The 21,475-nt window shown below is 38.1% G+C and overlaps 1 protein-coding gene across 1 annotated transcript; it reads right to left on the bottom strand.

The window, feature by feature from the left end:
- Positions 1 to 6,921: 6,921 nt before the first annotated feature.
- On the bottom strand, positions 6,922 to 7,578 carry LOC132277503 (uncharacterized). The gene has a single exon (XM_059779357.1). The coding sequence runs from the start codon at positions 7,576 to 7,578 to the stop codon at positions 6,922 to 6,924; it is 657 nt and encodes a 218-aa protein (XP_059635340.1).
- Between the last annotated feature and the right edge of the window lie 13,897 nt (positions 7,579 to 21,475).

The raw sequence follows: 21,475 nt of genomic DNA, 5'->3' as shown, positions 1-21,475 counted from the left end.
TTAAAATTAGGGGTATTACAATTTCCGTGCTCATCATTATGAGATTAAGGCTTCCACCATTAACATGTGCCCCCTTTTCTATGGGTTGAGCAATGAAGAGCCTTATAAACATTTAGATGAGTTGTTAGAAGTTTGTTCCACTGTGAAAATCACGGATGTTCCGGAAAAAGTCCTTAAAATGAAGCTTTTCCCATTCACTCTTCAGGATAAAGTTAAATATTGGTTTAACAACTTAGGGCCAAATACAATCACCTTTTGGGCACAATTGCAACAAGAGTTCCTAAAAAAGTATTACCCCGTGAGTCAAACCAATTCAATGAGAACTTTCATTCGTGAATTTAAACAAGAAGAAAGAGAACCCCTTTATAAAGCATGGGAACGTTTGAATGACTTGCTACGGAAGTGTCCACATTATAACATTCCTAAGTGGCAATTAATTCAATATTTCTTTTCAAGTTTATCCGATGCTAATAAGGGCATTGTTGATACTTCTTGTGGTGGAAGCTACATAGAAAGAAATAAAGATGAAATTTGGCATCTCTTTGAAAAGAGTGAAAACTCAATGCATAGGTCTTCATCTTCTAGGGGCGGTCGCCTAGCAAATATGGGAGGAAAGAAAGCTCTATGTCAAATAGACACTTCCATGGAAATTACCGCTGAGGTCAAAAATCTTACTCAAAGGTTTGATACATTCCTTTTAAATTAAGGAACGAAAATTCAATCTTATCCTCATCATTCCAGTGAAATGTGCATGACTTGTTCTAATTACACTCACCATACTTCAAATTTCCCTCTTGGACAAATCATACGAAGTGAGTCTCAAGAATAAGCAAATGTCGCTTTCATTCATCAAGGGAGCAATCCTTATTCCAATACTTACAATCTGGGGTGGAAAAATCATCCAAACTTTGTATGGAGAAATCTAGGAGACGGTGCGAACCCTCCTCAAACTTAAGGTTACCAAGCAAAGTATGTTCCCCCACATCTCCAGAATCAAAATCAGAATTCTCAAGGTTAATGTCCTTCATTCTATCCTCAGAATGTGAATCAATACTCTCATCCATAAGCATCAAATTCTCAATCTTGGTTTAATCCAAATCAAGCGCCTCCCAAGAGCCTCGCTTTTGAGGACAAGGACTTGGAAGCCTTAGGTGAGATCTGAAAGGATAATCAATTGTTTTAGTCTCACTCTCAATCAATTGGGCAAATAGCTAATTCTTTAAATGTGAGAGAGAAAGATAAGTTGCCTAGTCAAACTAAGACCAATCCTAAGGGCCAATTTATGGCGCAAGCAAGTCCTTCATCGGGATTTTCTGGAAATTAGCAAGTTCAAGCAATTACAACTTTGAGGAGTGGTAGGAAAGTGGACAATAAGGTAGAGGTACCCAAGGAGGATAGTGAATTGAAGCAACTAAGTGTTAGCATCTGTCCCATTCCAAATCCTATTCCTATTTCTTTAGATGTTAGTGGTTCCAAAAAGGACATTCCATTATCTTCATCATCATCTTCCCAATTAGAGAAGCCTTATGAGTCAAAAGCTCCATTTCCTCAAGCTTTAAGAAAGACTTCATCCTTTGGGAGACAAGAAGGAAAAATTCATGATATGATGGAAGTGTTTAAACAAGTAAAAATCAATCTTCCTCTTCTAGATGTAATTACGAAAATTCCACCATATGTAAAGTTCTTGAAAGACTTGTGCACTCAAAAGAGGAAGATCAAAGGGAAGGACCTTGAGAAAGTGTTTTTAACGGAATAAGTGAGTTCTATCATTTTGTCTAACACTCCTCCTAAGTTGAAGGATCCAGGTGCTCCGACCATTTCTTGTGGTATCAGAAACCAAGAGGTTCGTAGAGCTCTCCTTGATTTAGGTGCAAGTGTTAATCTCATTCCATATTCTGTCTATTTATAATTAGGATTAGGGGACTTAAAGCCAACATCGGTAGTCATCTAACTAGCCAATAAATCAATTATAAAACTGAGGGGAATTGTTAAGGACATCTTAATTAAGGTTGACAAATTTTATTCCCCGGTTAATTTTGTGGTACTAGATACTGAGCTAGTCCCTAATCTCACTAATCACATTCCAATCATCCTAAGAAGACCATTCCTTGCCACCGCCAATGCCACCATTAATTGTAGAGCCGGCATTATGGACATCTCTTTTGGCAACATGATGGTTAAGCTTAATGTTTTCAATGCGAGTTAACATTGAGTGGGTCTGAAGTTGAAATGCGTATTTCCAATTATTAACCATATCGATTAAAAAGTTCATTCCTGCTCCAATTTGGCTAAAATTGAGTGGATCTGAAGTTGAAAAATGTGCAGTATGATTATAATTATTATGGTCTTGTCCTATAATATTATAGATACAACCGACAGAGGTAGTTTGTGTCATAAGAAAACAGTTAAGGGTTCTTAAGACCTTTTGATTCCTGTTATGGTGCCTAAAACCGTGTGTTCCTGTGACAAAGCTTTTAAAACAGTCGTACAGATAAACAAGCTAATACAGGAAAATATGGGCGCTTTAAACAGTAATCAAATGTATGAGATTTATAATAGTATTTAAAGCACAAATAACACTGAATAGTACTGTAATATAGTAAGGAAAGCTTACAATAATGGTCCAACCTCGAGGTACAAGCTCTGATGCCAGTTACAGACTAGTGCGGATAAAATATAAAAACTGAGAATGTTTTACAAGAGAGAGAATACTGGCTAAAGAAAATATATATAAACTTCAGATGCCGAAACCTTAGTGGAGTCTCGGTTTAAATAATATTACAAAAGGTCGAGAAGATAAGAACGAATCTTTCTTTTTATTATTCCTTAAAGTGGATGTCGGCAACTTTCACTGTTGATGAATAGTTTGTTGGCTACTTTCGGCTACTTTCACTATTGATGAATAGTAGATTTGACAACTCTTCTTGTCGTGTGCTGGATGAACTGCAGTCGATCAGGGAGAAGAGTGACAGATTATCCTTCCATTGCATTAATGAGATTATGGAGTTCGTTTTCATTAAGTGGAGGAGTGCTTACTGGAGATTGAGCATCGGCATTGTCCCAATCAAGGTTGATGTCATTGGCACCACTGCAGATGACTTCGGGAACATCAATTGTATTAGCCACGATTTCTTTTAAAAATTCTTTGGCTGTTAGAACATGATTTTCTGAATATTCTAGGTAATACATATTCAGAGAGGTGATGAAAAGTTTTCGTCTATCACAGCAATAACCAACTTGGTCATAGTTATTAAAGGATCCATTTAGGATTCGGCGGGCTTTATCTTGTAGGTGAAGAAGACTGTGCATTGCAAGTTCATAAGGTTGGATGCCGTTAACAATTTCCTCTGAATTTAAAATTTGAGTATGTTCATACTCATCTGCTTCAGTAAGTTTGAGGAACCAGATTTGATAGGGTTGGAAGAACCGAGTTTTTTCTTGTCATCCAATAGTACTGGAAATCCAGAAAGCGAGATTTCGACTGTATTGCCATTGAGCAGTAACTTTGTAGGTCATTGCTTTGACCATTGTAGGAAAATTTTTCCAAGAGTCATGAGATGAGAAAGTAATTTTGTTAATTACTCCCCAATCGACAGGTTCCATTGACCAAGGAAAACCGGGAATAATGAAAAGAGTCAGTTTGGGGACTGTTTTCCCGTTGTAAAGTACATCAAAGGTATTGATGTCTTCATGATTTGAGAAATAAAAGTTTTTTATTGTAACAAAATGATCTAATGCTTTGGAGAGGATGATTCTGAAAAGTTCAGGAGGAAAAATGTTCCTTACTTTTTCAAGAAGACATATACGATTGATTTTAGCAAACGTATTTTGTGAAAAATCTAATTCTCCAACTAACTGGGCAAGTTTGAGAAAACAATTTATTTGTGATAAAGAAAAATCTTTTTCCCAGTCAATGGTGAGACAGATTTGGATGCAAAGCTTTTTAAGCTCATCAGTCATAGCTGTTTGTTCAGCTACAAGAGACGTAAGAGTACTCAGGTGTTGCCTGAATTTCTTATTGGCACCGATTTTATGATATTTCCAAACATTATTAATTTCATTATAAAAATTGTTTGGAAGTCCGGGATCATAGAAGTCTTTTACTTCTATTTGCTCCTGGAGTTGTGAAAACATTTTTTGTGAGGCTTTGCCCACGTGATAGAAAACATTTTAAGCATCTATAAGTGTGACATAAGCCTTGAAACATGAGCCAGGAAAAGAGCGTAACTGTTTGTGACAGTCGTTCCATTCGGCATAGATACCTGGTTGGTGACCAGCAAAAACCACAAACCATTTATTTGGCTGTGATGGAGTTGGCTTATCGATTGCCTTTTTAGCAACTGTGATCCAACCATCTTTGTCAGGACAAGGCTTTTTACCTTGATCACTCATCTGTGGGAAAAGAAATATCTTGGTTAGATACTTCATTATAATTGCGGCTCAAAAAATCTACAAGAAAATTGTTAGTACCTTTAATATGTTCAATAGAAAAGGAATACTGAGCAATAACATTATACCATTTTAATCGACGTCCATTTAAACATTTCTTTTTGTTTATTAGGAAATCTTTAACTGCTTGATTATCAGTTCGAATAATAAAATCTTTTGGAGTAAGATAAATATGAAATTGTTTTATTGCTAATTTGATTGCCAGAAGTTCTTTTTCATATATAATATAATTCTATTCATTTGGTTGAAATTTTCCAGAATTACATCCATAAATCAATTCTTCTTTTTGAAGTTTTTTTGGGATAGGAGTTTTTCGTGCTCTTATCTGATGATTTGTGAAAATAGCTTCATCCCACTTATCTTGTGGAATAGTTTTTAACACACAACCCCAACAAAAGTCAGAGGCGTCGGTTTCAAGAATAAGTTTATCACCGTTTTGGGGAAAATAAACTTCAAGGATATGGACTAGATTGCGTTTGATTTGTTGAACAACGGAGGTGTTGTTATCGGTCCAGTCAAACACAGTATCTTTCTGTAGCTTTTTTATTAAAGGGAGCTCCTTTTGAGACAAATCTTTAATAAAGTTGGGACCATAATTCAAGATTCCTAAAAAGCTTTGTAGCTGTTTTTTATCTTGAATAATATTAGGAAAATCACGAATCTTAATAATGATATGAACTTGTAGTTTTATGCCTTTTTGGGTTAAAACTAGACCAAGGAAATCAATCGATTCCTGTTCAAAATCTATCTTTGTAGGAGATAGTATGATTCCATGGTTTTTCAGTTTTTCTGAAAGACAATGGAGATGTTTTTTTATGTTCTTCTCTTGTGTTAGAGAAGACCAAGATATCATCGATGTATACAACAACAAAGTCTTTAAGGTCATTAAAGATCTTGTCTATCCATCGTTGATATATCTGAGGTGCAGTATTGAGACCGAATGGCATGACGGTCCACTGATAATGACCTCTTGGTGTGCTGAAAGTAGTTAATGGCTTAGATTGTTTTCTTAATTTTATTTTCCAAAAACCTGCTTTACATTCAAACTTGTTGAAGATTTTTGCTCCGCGAGTTTGATTAATGAGAACATCTTTTCGAGGAATAAAATATCCGTCAAAAACTAAATGTTCATTAAGCCATTTATAGTTGATTACCATACGGGCTTTACCTCTTTTTACCTCACTATGGTTTCTAACCATAAAAGCAGGGCTGCTATGAGGGCTTTTTATACGCTCGATGAGCTTTTTTTCAAGAAGATCGTGGAGTTGATCATCAAATTCGTTGATGTCCTTCCGAAGATAGATCATTGGTTTGACACGAATGATGATGTTATCGTCTTTAAGTTTTAAGCTGCAAAAACGATGACTCCGTTGCCATAGAGTTAAAGGATTATCAGAGAAATTTTGTCTCAAAATGGCATATAACCAGTGAGTGTCATTTAAGACAAAAAGTTCATTAGTTTCCCTTTTTGGTGGAGAAAATTTTTCATTACAAACAGAAGCTAAATTTTCTTGAATTAAAATTTCAACAACTGTTTTGTCTTTTAAAGTTAAAGAAATTGTTTTTTCATTTAACTGTAAAGGAAGATAACTATAAATAAAGTTACAACCAAGAATGAAATCACCATGCATGTATGGAAAGCAAAGTAATTTTGGTATGATTAATTTTTTTATCATTTAACTAAATAGCAATATCTTTTGCTTTAAATTGAATGACATTCATGGGAGCTTCAGCGTCAATACCTTGGACTCCAATGGGATGTTTCATTTGGCGCCATTTTTTAGATGGAATAGCGTTGAAACGACAACAACTGGTTGTTGCTCCAATGTTTATGAGTACACATAGGCTATAAGGTTTATAACCTTTAAAGTTGAGAATACCATTTACATAGTTATACTTTCACTTTTTCCCTTGAGAAGGTGCGATAAGGATTTCATCATTCCCTTGTCTGAAATGGAAAAACTTTGCAGACTTCATGGCTTGACTGGAGCCAGGAAGGAAAGGTGCATCAATGAGGGCTTTGGCTTTTTCTGCCCATGTAAACCGTCTGCGAGGTGGTAGGTCAGAAGGGTGAACATTAGATGTCCTTGGAGGAAGTATGTTGTCCCATACAGAGGAATTGCCAGATAAGCGAGCTAAGGCTGATTTTTGCAACTGTGGTTGCTTCTCTTTATTGGTGCTATAAAGATTTGAACCAGAAGCCTGAATAGTGGTTATAGTAGGCTCAGTTATATGCAATTTTGGTTCTGAATTGATGTTTTCGAATAACCAATTGTGAGGAATTTCGAGATCTGTCCATTTAAGTAATTTTGGTTCAATTACTGAATCAAAGGGATGTGGTTCAAACAAAGTGACTAGTTTAGAGTCAATTGTTGAAATGGTGGCAGTTTCGGGTTCACGAGTAAGCTCGTAGAGAACTTTCCACTGTATTCCTAAACTTGGAGAATCAAAATCCATTTTGAAATTGGAAAGTTAAAGTTTAACTTGAAGGACTTTCTCAATGTTTGGATCTGAAAGGGAGACAAAATAATTTGGCTTGATTTTAAACCAAATTACATTGTTGACAAGATTGGATTGAACGCCGCCGATGAGGGCATCAACAGGATTATGGAATCTATTATCCATAACAAGGGTAAGGACTGGTTGATCAGTTCCTTTGCGAAATAGAGAAGTAATCTTGATCTGAACCATTCCGATATGAATATATCGTGCGAGAGGATTCTGTTGTTTCCATCTCGTAATTTTGTCATTGTTGAGAATATTGAATCCACATCTGCCACTGGAGGTGTAATCGATAGTGGTATCACCGCTGAATTGTTCAAGGATCCTTTTTGAAAAGATAAAGAACTTGGAAGTTTTGTAGACTTCTTCTTTCTTTAGCTTTTGAAGTTTAGCAAACTGAATGAGTTGTTCGTTCGTAAACTGGACTTCTTCACCAGTAACACTACTTAATTTAATGTTAGAGGTTTCGTCAGGTTGCGGAGAATTAAACTGTATCATACAGACATCTTCATCGCTGTCACTGGATTCTGAAGATTGACTAGAGATTTCATAAAGAATATCATCAGAATCAGAGAGATCACTGCCATAGACAACATAGAGGTCTTCTGCATTTAGTTGTTTGATCATTTTGGAAGCACTTTTTCCTTTTTAGGGACAATTGGGTGCAATATGACCAGGTTCATTACAAATGTAACATTTACAATTTTTTTGATTTCTAGATCCTTCTTTCCCTTTCGGCCTTAGCTTCTTTTAGAAGTAGAGGGAGAGGAAGAAGAGGGTTTTTAACATACTTCTTGGATTTTTGGATAGGTTTTTTACCCGTTTTCCATTTGCGCCATCGGAAGTGTTTCTTCTTTTTGGAAGATCGTCGAGTAGAAGGAGTACGTTCTGGTACACAACTAACCTTCCAGGTTTCTTGAAGAATTTTGTCGCAACATCGCTGTCCAACGGGAGTGTTGCTGATTTAATTCTTGACCTGTTTTTTGGCTTTTGTTTCTAAACATTTTTCGTTAATTAAACGATAAATGAAATTAGTGCGGTAACCAAGGTTATCGGTGCACTTAACACGAATAAGAAAGTTGGGATAGCCTTTAATGGCTAGCTCATCCCAAGGGCTTGGAAGTTTATGGAAATATTGGGGTAACCAATGTTCCATAGCATTTGGAGGAAGACGCCTAAAATATTTGGTGAATATCTTGACGTGCTTTGGAAACTGGCAGATATCGCACAATTCTATCTTAGAAAGAGCGAAATTAGCATCGTCGGAGAGAAGTACTTCACCGGTATGGCCGACTAGTTTCTTTTAGGATTTTAACAAATCCACGTAAGACACCATCAAGGTTGTCGAAGTTGTTAAGAAGCTCATCTTTCTGTCGTTGTCCTTGAGGAGTTTGATCCCACTGGCGAAGCCAATCAAGAGCATCACCTTGTAAGGTTGCGGAAATGTAATCGAGGAAACGATCTCTTTTCTAAAGGGCCTTTTGGTTATTGACCAGAATTGCTAACGATTATGCCCATTCATCGATTGTCTTGAGATGATCTTTATAGGGAGTATTTGTAAGATCAAGATAAGTACCATGTTGTGAAATAGGAAACTTATTGAGGTTATCCTTTCTGGTAAAGGTAGGAAAAGTCATATAATCATAATTATAGGATGTAGCAGAAGCAGTAGGTTTGGGATCTGCTGTTTTGGAAGTCTCGGCTGGTGTACCAGAGGCTGGAATAGCAGTTTCTTCTGCTGGGTGCATTTCTTCTGTTGGAGGAAAATCACCATAGAATGATTCATCAATAATAGTGTCGAAAACACGTTTTCTTCGATGAGAAGTAGATGGGAAAAGCTGAGGGTCAGCTTGTATTTCTTCATCAATGGATTCAGATTCACCTGAATTGTTGAATTTGTCGGAATCGGATTGATCAGAAAAAACATGTATTTGTTCTTCTGATTCCGTATCACTATCAGATAAATTAAAATTGTATCCGAAGAGTGTAAGGAGAGCTTCATGTTGTAAAGACGTTTCTCTTATCTGATTGATGATATGTGTGCTTTTATCAAAAGATAGTTGAGGATTAATGTATAGCTCTTGTAAACAACTAAGATAGTCTACAATGCTTTCCTATTCCTCTTTGTTGTAGCTTGATGAGGGTTGCTCATTAAGTACTTTAATATCTACATAACCATAAAAAAGGGGCTTAACCTATATATGGTTCGAGTAGAAGTAGACCGGTTATCTTTTGGGTTATCTTCTGTGTGGGAAGAAGGAGGAGATTGAGTAGATTGTTTATCTACTTTATCTTTATCCGGTGGATCATCAGGAGGGTAGAGATCAGATAACTTTGCTTTTTTTAATTTTGCTAGATCAATAGTTATCTGATGAATCTGATCTTTTAGATCTTAATTGTCCGGAGTTTCAGATAGCGAGATAATCTGTGTAAGAGTCTCAAGCTTATCATTTAAGGAAATCATTCCTTGTTGCAAATCTTTAAATGAGGTTTCTAATTGAAAATTTGTAGAATCAAGGTTAAGTTGAAATACGTATTTCCAATCATTAACCATATCGATTAAAAAGTTCATTTCTACTCCAATTTGGCTAAAATTGAGTGGATCTGAAGTTGAAAAATGTGCAGTATGATTATTATTATTAGGTTCTTATCTTACAATATTACAGATACAATTGACAGAGGTAGTTTGTGCCATAAGAAAACAGTTAAGGGTTCTTAAGACCTTTTTATTCCTGTCATGGTGCCTAAAACCGTGTGTTCCTGTGACAAAGCTTTTAAAATAGTCGTACAGACAAACAAGCTAATACAGGAAAATATGGGAAGTTTAAACAGTTTTCAAACGTATGAGATTTATAACAGTAATTAAAGCACAAATAACACTGAATAATACTGTAATATAGTAAGGAAAGCTTACAATAGTGGTCCAAGCTCGAGGTACAGGCTCTGATACCAGTTACAGACTAGTGCGGATAAGGACCCTCTTGAGGCATGCCTTTGTGAAATGTTTGAAAGTTATGGTTTTGACACAGAAGGATCCATAAGTGAGGTGAATGCTTTAATAAACTCTATGGCCACATTGGATTTCCCATCTTGGAAAAGCAAGAAAGAACCTCTTCCTTCACTCTCTAGTACTCCACCAGTTCCTTCTCTCATCTCTCCCCTGGCTCTTAAGCTTAAGCTTCTGCCATCCAATCTCAAATACGCCTTCTTAGGCCCAAAGAGACTCTTCCAGTCATCATTGCTTCAAATCTTGAAAATGACCAAGAGAATGATCTTTTGGAAGTCCTTAAAGCTAACAAAGAAGCCATTGGATGGAGTGTGGCTGACCTAAAAGGCATTAACCCTTCTATTTGTATGCATCGCATACACATGGAAGAGGATGAAAGGCTATTTAGGGATGCTCAAAGGAGATTTAACCCAAATATAAAAGAAGTTGTCATGAAGGAGGTTGTGAAACTTCTAGATGCGGGAATCATTTAATACTATCTCTGATTCCAAGTGGGTTAGTCCAACTCAAGTGGTTCCCAAAAAGTTAAAAATTACAGTTGTTGAAAATGCTAAGGGTGATCTCATCTCAAAACGCACCGCCACTTCATGGCGTGTTTGCATAGATTACCGAAAGCTGAATTCCGCCACTAGGAAAGACCATTTTCCATTACCCTTCGTTGACCAAATCTTGGAAAGATTAGCTGGGCAACAATATTATTGCTTCCTAGATGGTTACTCGGGGTACAATCATGTGGCCCTAGATCCATTGGATCAAGAAAAGACCAGTTTCACATATCGTTTCGGTACATTTGCTTATCGATGGATGCCTTCTGGATTGTGCAATGCTCATGCCACTTTCCAAAGGTGTATGATGTCAATTTTTTCAGACATAGTGGAGAAACATTTAGAAGTCTTCATGGATGACTTCTCAGCTTTTGGGTCCTCATTTGATTCGTGTCTCCAAAATCTCAAAAAAGTGCTTCAAAGATGTCGTGAGACTAATCTTGTGTCAAGTTGGGAAAAGAACCATTTCATGGATCAAGAAGGAATCGTGCTTGGACATGTCATTTCTAAAAGAGGAATAGAAGTAGATAGAGCAAAAGTTGAGCTAATATCCGAATTGTCTCCACCTACTATGGTGAGAGAAATCCACTCCTTTCTAGGACATGCTGGTTTTTATCGCCGCTTCATCAAAGACTTTAACAAAATTGCTAAACCTTCGTGCAACCTTCTTGCTAAGAGACTCCATTTGTCTTTGATAAAGCATGTCTAAATGCTTTTCATCAACTTCGCACTCTTCTATCAACCGCTCCCATCATGCAACCTCTAAATTGGACATTACCATTTAAGATTATGTGTGATGCTTCCGACTTCGCAATGGGTGCTGTTTTGGGGCAAAGGGTAGGTAAGCTACCATGTGCTATATACTATGTGAGTAAGACTTTCTCAGGTGTCCAATTGTACTATTCTACCACTGAGAAAGAATTACTTGTCGTAGTATATGCCCATGATAAAATTCGGTCATATCTTTTAGGATCCAAAGTCATTGTGTTTTCTGATCATGCCGCTCTTAAGCATCTTTTAATGAAAAAGGAAACCAAACCTCACTTGATAAGATGGATCCTACTTCTTCAAGAATTTGACTTTGAAATTAAGGACAAAAAGGGCTCCAACAATGTCGTTGCCGATCATCTGTCTAGATTAATGGTTGAATCTTCTCCAAATCTTGAAATTCATGAATCATTTCTAGATGAATAACTCTTTAAAATCTCAAATGGGATATTGCCTTGGTTTGCTGACATTGTTAACTATCTTGCAACCGGTAAACTTCCCATTAATTGGTCAAAACAAGAAAATGACCGATTCTTTGCTAACATCCGAAAATACTATTGGGAAAATCCCATTCTGTTTCGTTATTACCCTAATCAAATCATAAGGAGATGTGTGCTGGAAAATGAAGTTCTGAGCGTCCTTGTGTTTTGTCACACACTTGCTTGTGGTGGGCATTTTAGTGGAAAAAAGATTGCTTTGAAGGTTCTTCAAAGTGGGTTCTTCTAGCCTACTATCGACCAAGATGCCTATAACTTTTGCAAGGTGTGTGTTCGGTGCCAAAAGTTGGGATCAATGTCAAAGAGAGACATGATGCACATAACTTTAGTCTTTGTAGTTGAAATCTTCAATGTATAGGGTACAGATTTTATGGGACCATTCTATGATACCCCTCAGATCCGAGACATGGGTTGATCAGGTCTAGCCCAAACCCGAGGGAATATCAAACAATTAATATTTAATGTGAACACAGAATACAAAGTGAATAAGAAAAATATAATGAGCTGGAAGAAACTAAAATAATAAAATTAAAAATCCTCAATAATATAATTGTTAAAATCCGATAATCCAAACTCTATAATTTTAACAACTCGGGAATCCAACTCTAGTGGACCCCTAATAAGAATCCAAACTGAATTAAAATAACTGAAAGAACATCCTGATAAAAGCTATGGATAAAGTCCTGCGTCGTTGGTAGAGTGACTAGAAACCTCTGCTCAGCACGAATACGTCTAAGTCTGGAAATGTCGTATACCTAAAAAAATAGAAGTGGGTCAGGCCCACGTGTAAGTTCTATACTACTACAATCCAAACAAAGGCCCGATACGCATGTACATCCTAAACAATTCAACAACAGCTAATAGTCCATAAATATATATATAGTCACACTAAAGGACTCTCACAGGACTACAGGCCTATCTCAACCTGAATAGAGGTATCATGCTAAAACGCACATGAAGTGGACATGTGTACCTATACCTAAACAGGGTACACCTCCAACCATCGTATCCAGCTATGCATCCCAACGCATATACGCTCCCTAACCGTCGATCCTGAGACTCAAAGCTCATATCGAGGTACCATAATAATATATTTAAAATCCATCCTATATCCTAGTAGTGCCACTCAACTAGTCGTTGCCATGACACTACAATCAATAGGACTTAACTTTTAGTTAATCCAATTCTTAATCCAGAGTAGGTAGGTTTTGGTATTTTGAAACCGAACCGTCCCTAGTATACCACCGTCCCATGCCGGTGTATACTATCCAATCATCCAGCAGTTGGGAATCCAGATGACTACAATAAATATCAACTAAATCCATATCTCCATTTCTGATACTAACAGTCATATTGTAAGCATCAATAAACACAGTTAACCATATACATAAACATGTTCAGCTTTATATCCATCACTAATATTAACAATTATAATGTAAGCACCAATTAACATAGTCACAGTATATACATAAACCTACTCAGTTTAGGTTGTTCCATAAAATCCGGTATCGTGCCAAGTTTAAATCTTAATAGCATTCAACCTCCAGCAGTTGAAATTATAGACAGTTAAGGTAAACATCAACAAAATCAATGCCTCCAATAATTGATACTAGTAGTGATAATGAAAACATCAACACAGAATTACAGTATACACGCAGACATGCTTGATCTGTAGCGTTTTCACAAAATCCAGTATAGTGCTAAGTTTATTTAAACCTTAAAGTCACTTAACACCGATTTATCTGAAACAAATATAATTCAGACACATGATTATGATATATGATAAAGCATGTTTTAATTATATTATCTGTCTCATAAGATTACAAATCACAGAGAATTAAACCAATTTAATTCTTCCGACTCCAACCACAGTGTGTTATTTTGTTTATAACGTATACTGTTCAAGTGACAACCATAATTAGATTATTAACATGCCTCCTAAAGTCTTCAAATTGTCTCTAAGCATCCTCCATACACCTCACATATAGCACTAAACTCAACTGAAACCCCAGAAAACCAACCACTGCAACCAAAACTGACCGGAAACGAAGAAAAAATTAAAAACTCAGCAAGGAAACGTCTCCCAAAAGTGGAGCCGCCTCCTTTAGGCCTTGGAACTGCCTCCCACACTTAGGAGCCACCTCCATATCAAAGGGAGCCAGCTCTCTCCCTCTCTGCCCCGTCTCTTCCTCTTCCCTCTTCTTCAGACTCCTTCTGCAGCCTCTCTACCCTACGCTATGGTTTCCAGAAGTTGTAACTCCATCCCAGTAGCTTCCCAATCCATGTTCAAGTCTTTTAATACATTCCATACATAGGTTTAAATAGAGAATTAAACAAGCAAATAACATATTTTAACAGCCTTTTCAAGCATACAACACATACTGATATGTTTCAGTTTAAGCACTAACAGAGAAAATTTATAATTGATTCAATTAATCCTAGAACTGTTTAAGAATTCAAAGAACATGAAGCCTAAGGGAGAGAGTAAGGATAGAACTTACCTTACAACTACGTTCGTCTCAAATTTCTGGTGAATCCTTTGTTTGCTCTCTGTTCTTTCCCAGTCGTCTCCAAAACTTCTCTTAACCTTACTATGTCGTAAGTTTATTCTAAAACCCTAGGTAGACAACTTAGGTGAATATTTATAGGCCACCCTAATCCTAGGCTCTCTTAAACCCTAATTGGATTTACTCGGCCCATAGAGAAAACTACATTAAATTCAATGTCGGTTGTGAACTATAACCCTAATGTATAACTATCTGTGTGCAACCTTCCCAACAGTCACGTTAAGATAGAAACTAATTTAAATTAGAAACTAATTAAATTTAATATAACTAAATTCACTTAAACAAGTTTGTACCTAATATAATTAAACTAATAATTAAAATAATGAATTAATGAATGCAATTAAATCCATAATTAAAGTAACTAAGAAAACAATTAATCAAATAATCAATTAAGTAAAACAAAAGTCAATATAATAACAATTAAATCAATTTAATTAACACATAAGCACTTCAGCAATTAAAAATGCAATTTAAACAATAAAGTAAATACCGTTACTATCCTTTTGAAATTAGGGGTATTACATTCTTCCCCCCTAACAAAAGGAATTCCATCCTCGTAATTTGCTCTTACCTTCTTCCAAAATTCCAAGAAAGTGTGAGCGAATTGCATCCTCTCGTTCCCAAGTAGACTCAGCCTCATTGTGCTGACTCCACTGGACACGAACTAAAGGAATAACTTTGTTACAAAGAATTTGATCCCGTTGGTTGACAATACGACACGGTGGCTCCAAATAAGTTGCATCTGGCTGTAACTCAATCTCCCCAACATGGATATGCTGATACCAATCCTCATCTCGTAGAAATTTCTGTAACATGGAAACATGGAACACATTATACACGCGATCCAAATTATCCAGAAGCGCCAACTGATAAGCAACAGCTCTAACCTGATCCGTAATCATGAATGGACCGCAAACCGCAGTGACAACTTCCCTTTCTTCCCAAAAACGCATTACACCCTTCATAAGCGACATTTTGAGTAGAACCTGATCCATAACCTGAAACTCCAAAGCACGTATGTGATGATCCATATAACTCTTCTGCCTACTCTGGGCTGTGCGTATGCGATCCCTAATAAGAGCAATCTTCTCAGAAGTATCCTTAATGAACTCAAGACCCAAGAATCTACTCTCGCCAACCTCCATCCAACAAATAGGCGATCGACACGGTCGGCCGTATAACGCCTCAAATGGTGCCATCCCAATAGTCTTCTGGAAACTATTGTAATAAGCAAACTCCACCAGTGGTAAGTAATCCTCCCAATGGCCCTTGAAATCAAGAACATACGAACGAAGCATATCCTCCATGATCTGATTTACTCACTCAGTCTGTCCATCCGTCTGAGGATGATAAGCAGTACTAAGATATAATTCTGTACCCAAAGCCTGCTGAAAACTCTTCCAAAACCCTGACACAAAGCTCGAATCTCTGTCCGATATAATAGACAATGAAATGCCGTGTAACTTTACAATCTTTGAAATGTAAAGTCTTGCCATCTACTCCGAAGTGAAGTCAGTGCGAATAGGCAAAAAGTGAGCTGATTTCATCAGTCTATCCACGATAACCCAAATAGAGTTGTGATCCTTGAAAGAGTTTGGCAATCCCTCTACAAAATCCATAGAAATGCTCTCCCATTTCCACTCTAGTATCGGCAATGGCTATAGAGCTCCTTGCGGCCTCTGGTGATCAATCTTGACCATCTGACAAGTACTACATCGTGAGACAAATAGAGCAATGTCCCGCTTCATACCTGCCCACCAAAACTGTCGTTTCATATCCTGAAACATCTTGTCACCTCCTGGATGAACAGAGAACTTAGAGTGGTGAGTCTCAGTCATCATATCCTTCCTCAAATCATCAGCAGAAGGTATCACTAACCGTCCCTTGTATCTCAAACCTCCATCATCCCTAACTTAGTAGAATGGAACCTCTTCGAAAGCTATCTCTGCAACTTTGTCGATACACTGCTGATCGGTGAGTTGTGCTTGCAAAACCTTGCGAATGATGGAAGGTGTAACCACCATGCAAGCCATAAAAGCATCCGATAACTCATCTACATTCTTCAAAGCATTCCACTCAGTGGTGAATAAGGCAGAAAGACTACCAATAGGTCGATGACTGAGTGCATCTGCCACCACATTCACTTTCCCTGGATGATACTGTATAGAAAAGTGGTAATCATTTACAAACTCCAACCATCTGTACTGTCTCATATTTAATTCCCGCTGAGTGAATAAATACTGCAGACTCTTGTGATCAGTGAATAATCTAAAAGACTCACCCAACAGATTATGCCTCCATATGCGCAAGGCAAAGACCACAGCTGCTAATTCCAAATCATGTGTTAGATAATTAAGCTCATGAGGCTTAAGCTTCCGAGATCCATATGAAATCGGTCGCTCTTCCTGCATCAAAACACATCCAAGACCCTGTAAAGAAGCATCCATGTAAACCAGATACTCTATTCCACTCTGTGGGGTAAACAAAACCGGTGCAGAAGTTAACTTAGTCTTCATCTCATCAAAAGCTTTCTGACAATGTTCATCCCACACGAACTGTACACCCTTCTTAGTCAGATGAGTGAGTGGTCCCGCTATCTTTGAGAACCCCTGGATGAACCTCATGTAATATCCTACCAGACCGAGGAAACTCCGAATCTTAGTAGGTGAAGTAAGCTGTCCCCACTCAACCACCGCTAAAACCTTGGTCGGATCCACCGCTATTCCTCTTTCTGACACCACATGAGCCAGAAATTTCACCTCCTGCTACAAAAATTCACATTTCTTGAACTTGGCGTACAACTGGTACTCACGAAGCATCTGCAACACAATCCGTAGATGTCTAGCATGATCATCCTCAGACTTTGAGTAAATCAAGATGTCATCGATGAAAATAATGACAAATTGATCCAAATAAGCCCTGAAGACTCTGTTCATCAAATCCATGAAAACCGCTAGTGCATTAGTCAACCCGAACGGCATCACACGAAACTCATAAGATCCATATCTAGTGAAAAACGTTGTCCTTGGAACATCCTGCTCCCAAACCCAAAGTTGATGATACCTAGACCACAGATCAATCTTAGAGAAATAGGTAGCTCCCTTCAACTGATCAAACAAGTCATCAATCCTAGGCAAAGGATACTTGTTACGAATAGTAACCTTGTTCAATTCCCTGTAATCAATACACAGACGAAGTGAACCATCCTTTTTCTTCACAAATAAAACCGGTGCTCCCTAGGGTGAAGTACTCCTATGAATGAAACCCTGGCTGAGTAACTGCTGAATCTGTTCCCTCAGCTCAAGCATCTCCACCGGTGCCATCCTATACGGTGCCCTAGCAATAGGCGTAGTGCTAGGAGCCAAGTCAATTATAAAATTGATCTCGCGACTAGGCGGCAACCCTGGAATCTCCTGAAATACATCCGGGAAATCCTGTACAATTGGCATGTTATCCAATGATACAGTAGTCCCCTCCTCCGTGTCCTCCTCCATGTGAAATAAATAGGTGCTAGTGACCCCGTTAGAACATGACATAGCTACGACATATATGTCCTGACCAGGTATGGTAAACATAATAGACCTATCAAAATAATTAACTTGGGCATGGTAGTGAGACAACGAATCCATCCAAAGTATCACATCATAAGTGTGCATGTCCAGGACCAATAGGTTGGCTAGAAATCTGAGTTTGCCATTATCTAGTGTCACAGGCCCATTACTCTCATATATAATAGCTGTATCTCCAAATGGTGTAGAAATACCCTGAGGTCTAGTGCATACCCTCGTCCTCATCCCAGATAAAGTAATAAAAGTCCTAGCTATAAATGAGTGTGTAGCACCCGTATCAAATAAAACACGTCTATGTAAACCATGAATAGGAAACTTACCCTCAACAGCCTAAGGTGCCTGTATATCCTATGGCTTAGGGTTGTACACCCTGCCATAATGTAACTACTGCGGTGCCTGTCCCTGAGGCTGCGGTGGTGCTGGTAAAACCAGATAAGTCTGTCCCTAAATCCGTGGAACCTGTGGAGCTGGTAAAAGCACTGGCGCCCTCTGCCCCTGCTGCATATGCTGTCCCTGTCCCTGTCTCTGTCCCTGTCTTGTTGCAGGACACTGCTTGGAAGTGTGACCATACTCTCCACAAGTATAGCAACTACCCTGGAAAGTACCAAATGGCCTCCTCTGTCGGTTAGCCTGTGGCTAACCCTGTCCTGCCTCTGGTCCCCCATTCTGCTGTCGCTGAACGGGTGCCACATCTCTAGGAGCATCTGATCCACCCTTGTGCTTCTTCCAAAGCTGTTGTCCTTGGAACTTGCCCTTGTCATTCTGTCGGTGACCGTTCCCATTCCCTTTCTCAGCTGACTGATTAGCAGAGTCTCTGTCACCTTAGCCTGTCTAATGTCCACGGTCAACTGATACTGCTGTAGATTGGCGTCTACCACCTAAGCATAGGTAGTACAGGCTGGACTACCTGTAATAGGTCTCTCGATAGACCACATCAGTCCCTTGACAAAACTGTTGCACTTCTTCTCCTCTGTATCCACCTCCTCCGATGCAAAGAGACAAGCGTGTGAACTACTGCTCATACTCCGCTACTATCATGTTCCCCTGCTGCAGATTAAGAAACTCAGTCTTCATAGCTGCCCTGACTGCATAAGGGAAATACTTCTCTTCAAAGCGTGCACTAAACTCATCATAAGTCAATGCCATCCTCTCCTCTATGGTGGCAACTGGCTCCCACCACTATAGTGCATCCCCAATTAGCTTGAATGTAAAAAGCATCTGCTTTTGAACCTCCATGCACTGAACCAAGCGAAGATGTCGCTCGATGTCCTGTTTCCACTGGTGAGCTGCTCTCGCATCGGTGGAGCCTGTGAACTCAGGTGGGCTCCCCTTTATAAAAGAACTCCTGGCCTTCTCCCAAGTATCAGTCTGAATAACTGGTGCTGGTAATGGTGCAGGCTGTACCTGAGGGTGATTCCGAAGTGCATCTGTTACCCCAGCTTTTATAGCCCGAGTAATGAGGTCATTAATATGAGGAGGATACTCTGGATCTCCTCCCTGATCCCGAGTCTGCTGAACCTCCTCTTGAAACTGACCATCATCATCCTAAAACCCACACCTTTGTTGCTCTTCCTCCATTTGCTGACGCCGTAGGAAATATTGTTGCCTACGAGCCGCTCTCCTTTCCTTCCTAGTTCCTTGCATGTTTTGTCCGTTTCTAGCGTTAACCATCTATTAACACGAAAAGACAGACATCAGTACCATTTCTAAATGAACCGTAAAGAATACAATGAATCCTACACTTAAGCTCTAATCAAGAAAAAACGCTACGCGAAAGACTTAATACGAAACATCCTAGAGACACTTGAACCTGGAGTGCTCTGATACCAACTGTGATACCCCTCAGATCCTAGACACGGGTTGATCAGGTCCGGCATAAACCCGAGGGAATATCAAACAATTAATATTTAATGCGAACACAAAATACAAAGTGAATAAGAAAAATATAATGAGCTGGAAGAAACTAAAACAATAAAATTAAAAATCCTCAATAATATAATTGTTAAAATCCAATAATCTAAACTCTATAAATTTAACAACTCGAGAATCCATCTCTAGTGGACCCCTAATAAGAATACAAACTGAATTAAAACAACTGAAAGAATATCCTGATAAAAGCTATGGATAGAGTCCTACGTTGTCGGTAGAGTGAGTAGAAACCTCTGCTCAGCATGAATACGTCTAAGTCCGGAACTGTCATGTACCTGAAAAATAGAAGTGGGTCAGGCCCACGCACAAGTTTTATACTACTACAATCCAAACAAAGGCCCGATACGCATGTACATCATAAACAATTCAACAATAGCTAATAGTCCGTAAATATATATATAGTCACACTAAAGGACTCTTACTGGACTACAGGCCTATCTCAACCTGAATAGAGGTATCATGCTAAAACGCACATGAAATGGGCATGTATACCTATACCTAAACAGGGAAGCTATGCATCCTAATGCATATACGCTCCCTAACCGTCGATCCTAAGACTCAAGCTCATATCGAGGTACCATAACAATATATTTAAAATCCATCCTGTATCCTAGTAGTGCCGCTCAACTAGTCCTTGCCATGACACTACAATCAATAGGACTTAACTTTTAGTTAATCCAATTCTTAATCCAGAGTACGTAGGTTTTGGTATTTTGAAACCAAACCGTCCCTAGTATACCACCGTCCCATACCGGTGTATACTATCCAATCATCCAGCAGTTGGTAATCCAGATGACTACAATAAATATCAACTAAATCTATATCTTTATTTCTGATACCAACAGTCATATTGTAAGCATCAATAAATACAGTTAACCATATACATAAACATGTTCAGCTTTATATCCATCTCTGATACTAACAATTATAATGTAAGCATCAATTAACATAGTCATAGTATATACATAAACCTACTCAGTTTAGGTTGTTCCATAAAATCCGGTATCGTGCCAAGTTTAAATCTTAAAAGCATTCAATCTCCAACAGTTGCTATTATAGACAGTTAAGGTAAACATCAACAAAATCCATGCCTCCAATAATTGATACTAGCAGTGATAATAAAAACATTAACACAGAATTCCAGTATACATATAGAAATGCTTGATCTGTAGTGTTTTCACAAAATCCAGTGTAGTGCTAAGTTTGTTTAAACCTTAAAGTCACTTAACACCAATTCATCCAAAACAAATGCAATTCAGACACATGATCATGATATATGATAAAGCATGTTTTAATTATATTATCTGTCTCAGAAGATTACAAATCACAGAGAATTAAACCAATTTAATTCTTCCGACTCCAACCACAGTGTGTTATTTTGTTTACAACGTATACTGTTCAAGTGACAACCATAATTAGATTATTAACATGCCTCCTGAAGTCTTATAATTGTCTCTAAGCATCCTCCATACACCTAACATATAGCACTAAACTCAACTGAAACCCTAGAGAACCAACCACTGCAACCAAAACTAATCGGAAAAGAAGAAAAAATTAAAATCTCAGCAAAGAGACGTCTCCCAAAAGTGGAGCTGCCTCCTTTAGGCCTTGGAGCTGGCTGCCACACTTGGGAGCCGCCTCC

Source organism: Cornus florida, unplaced genomic scaffold (assembly GCF_030987335.1).
Source record: "Cornus florida cultivar Cherokee Brave unplaced genomic scaffold, ASM3098733v1 CherokeeBrave_3.0.0_Hap2_Chr10, whole genome shotgun sequence".
Taxonomy (NCBI): domain Eukaryota; kingdom Viridiplantae; phylum Streptophyta; class Magnoliopsida; order Cornales; family Cornaceae; genus Cornus; species Cornus florida.
The sequence above is the reverse complement of the archived record's forward strand: the minus strand, read 5'-3'. Positions and strand labels throughout refer to the sequence as shown.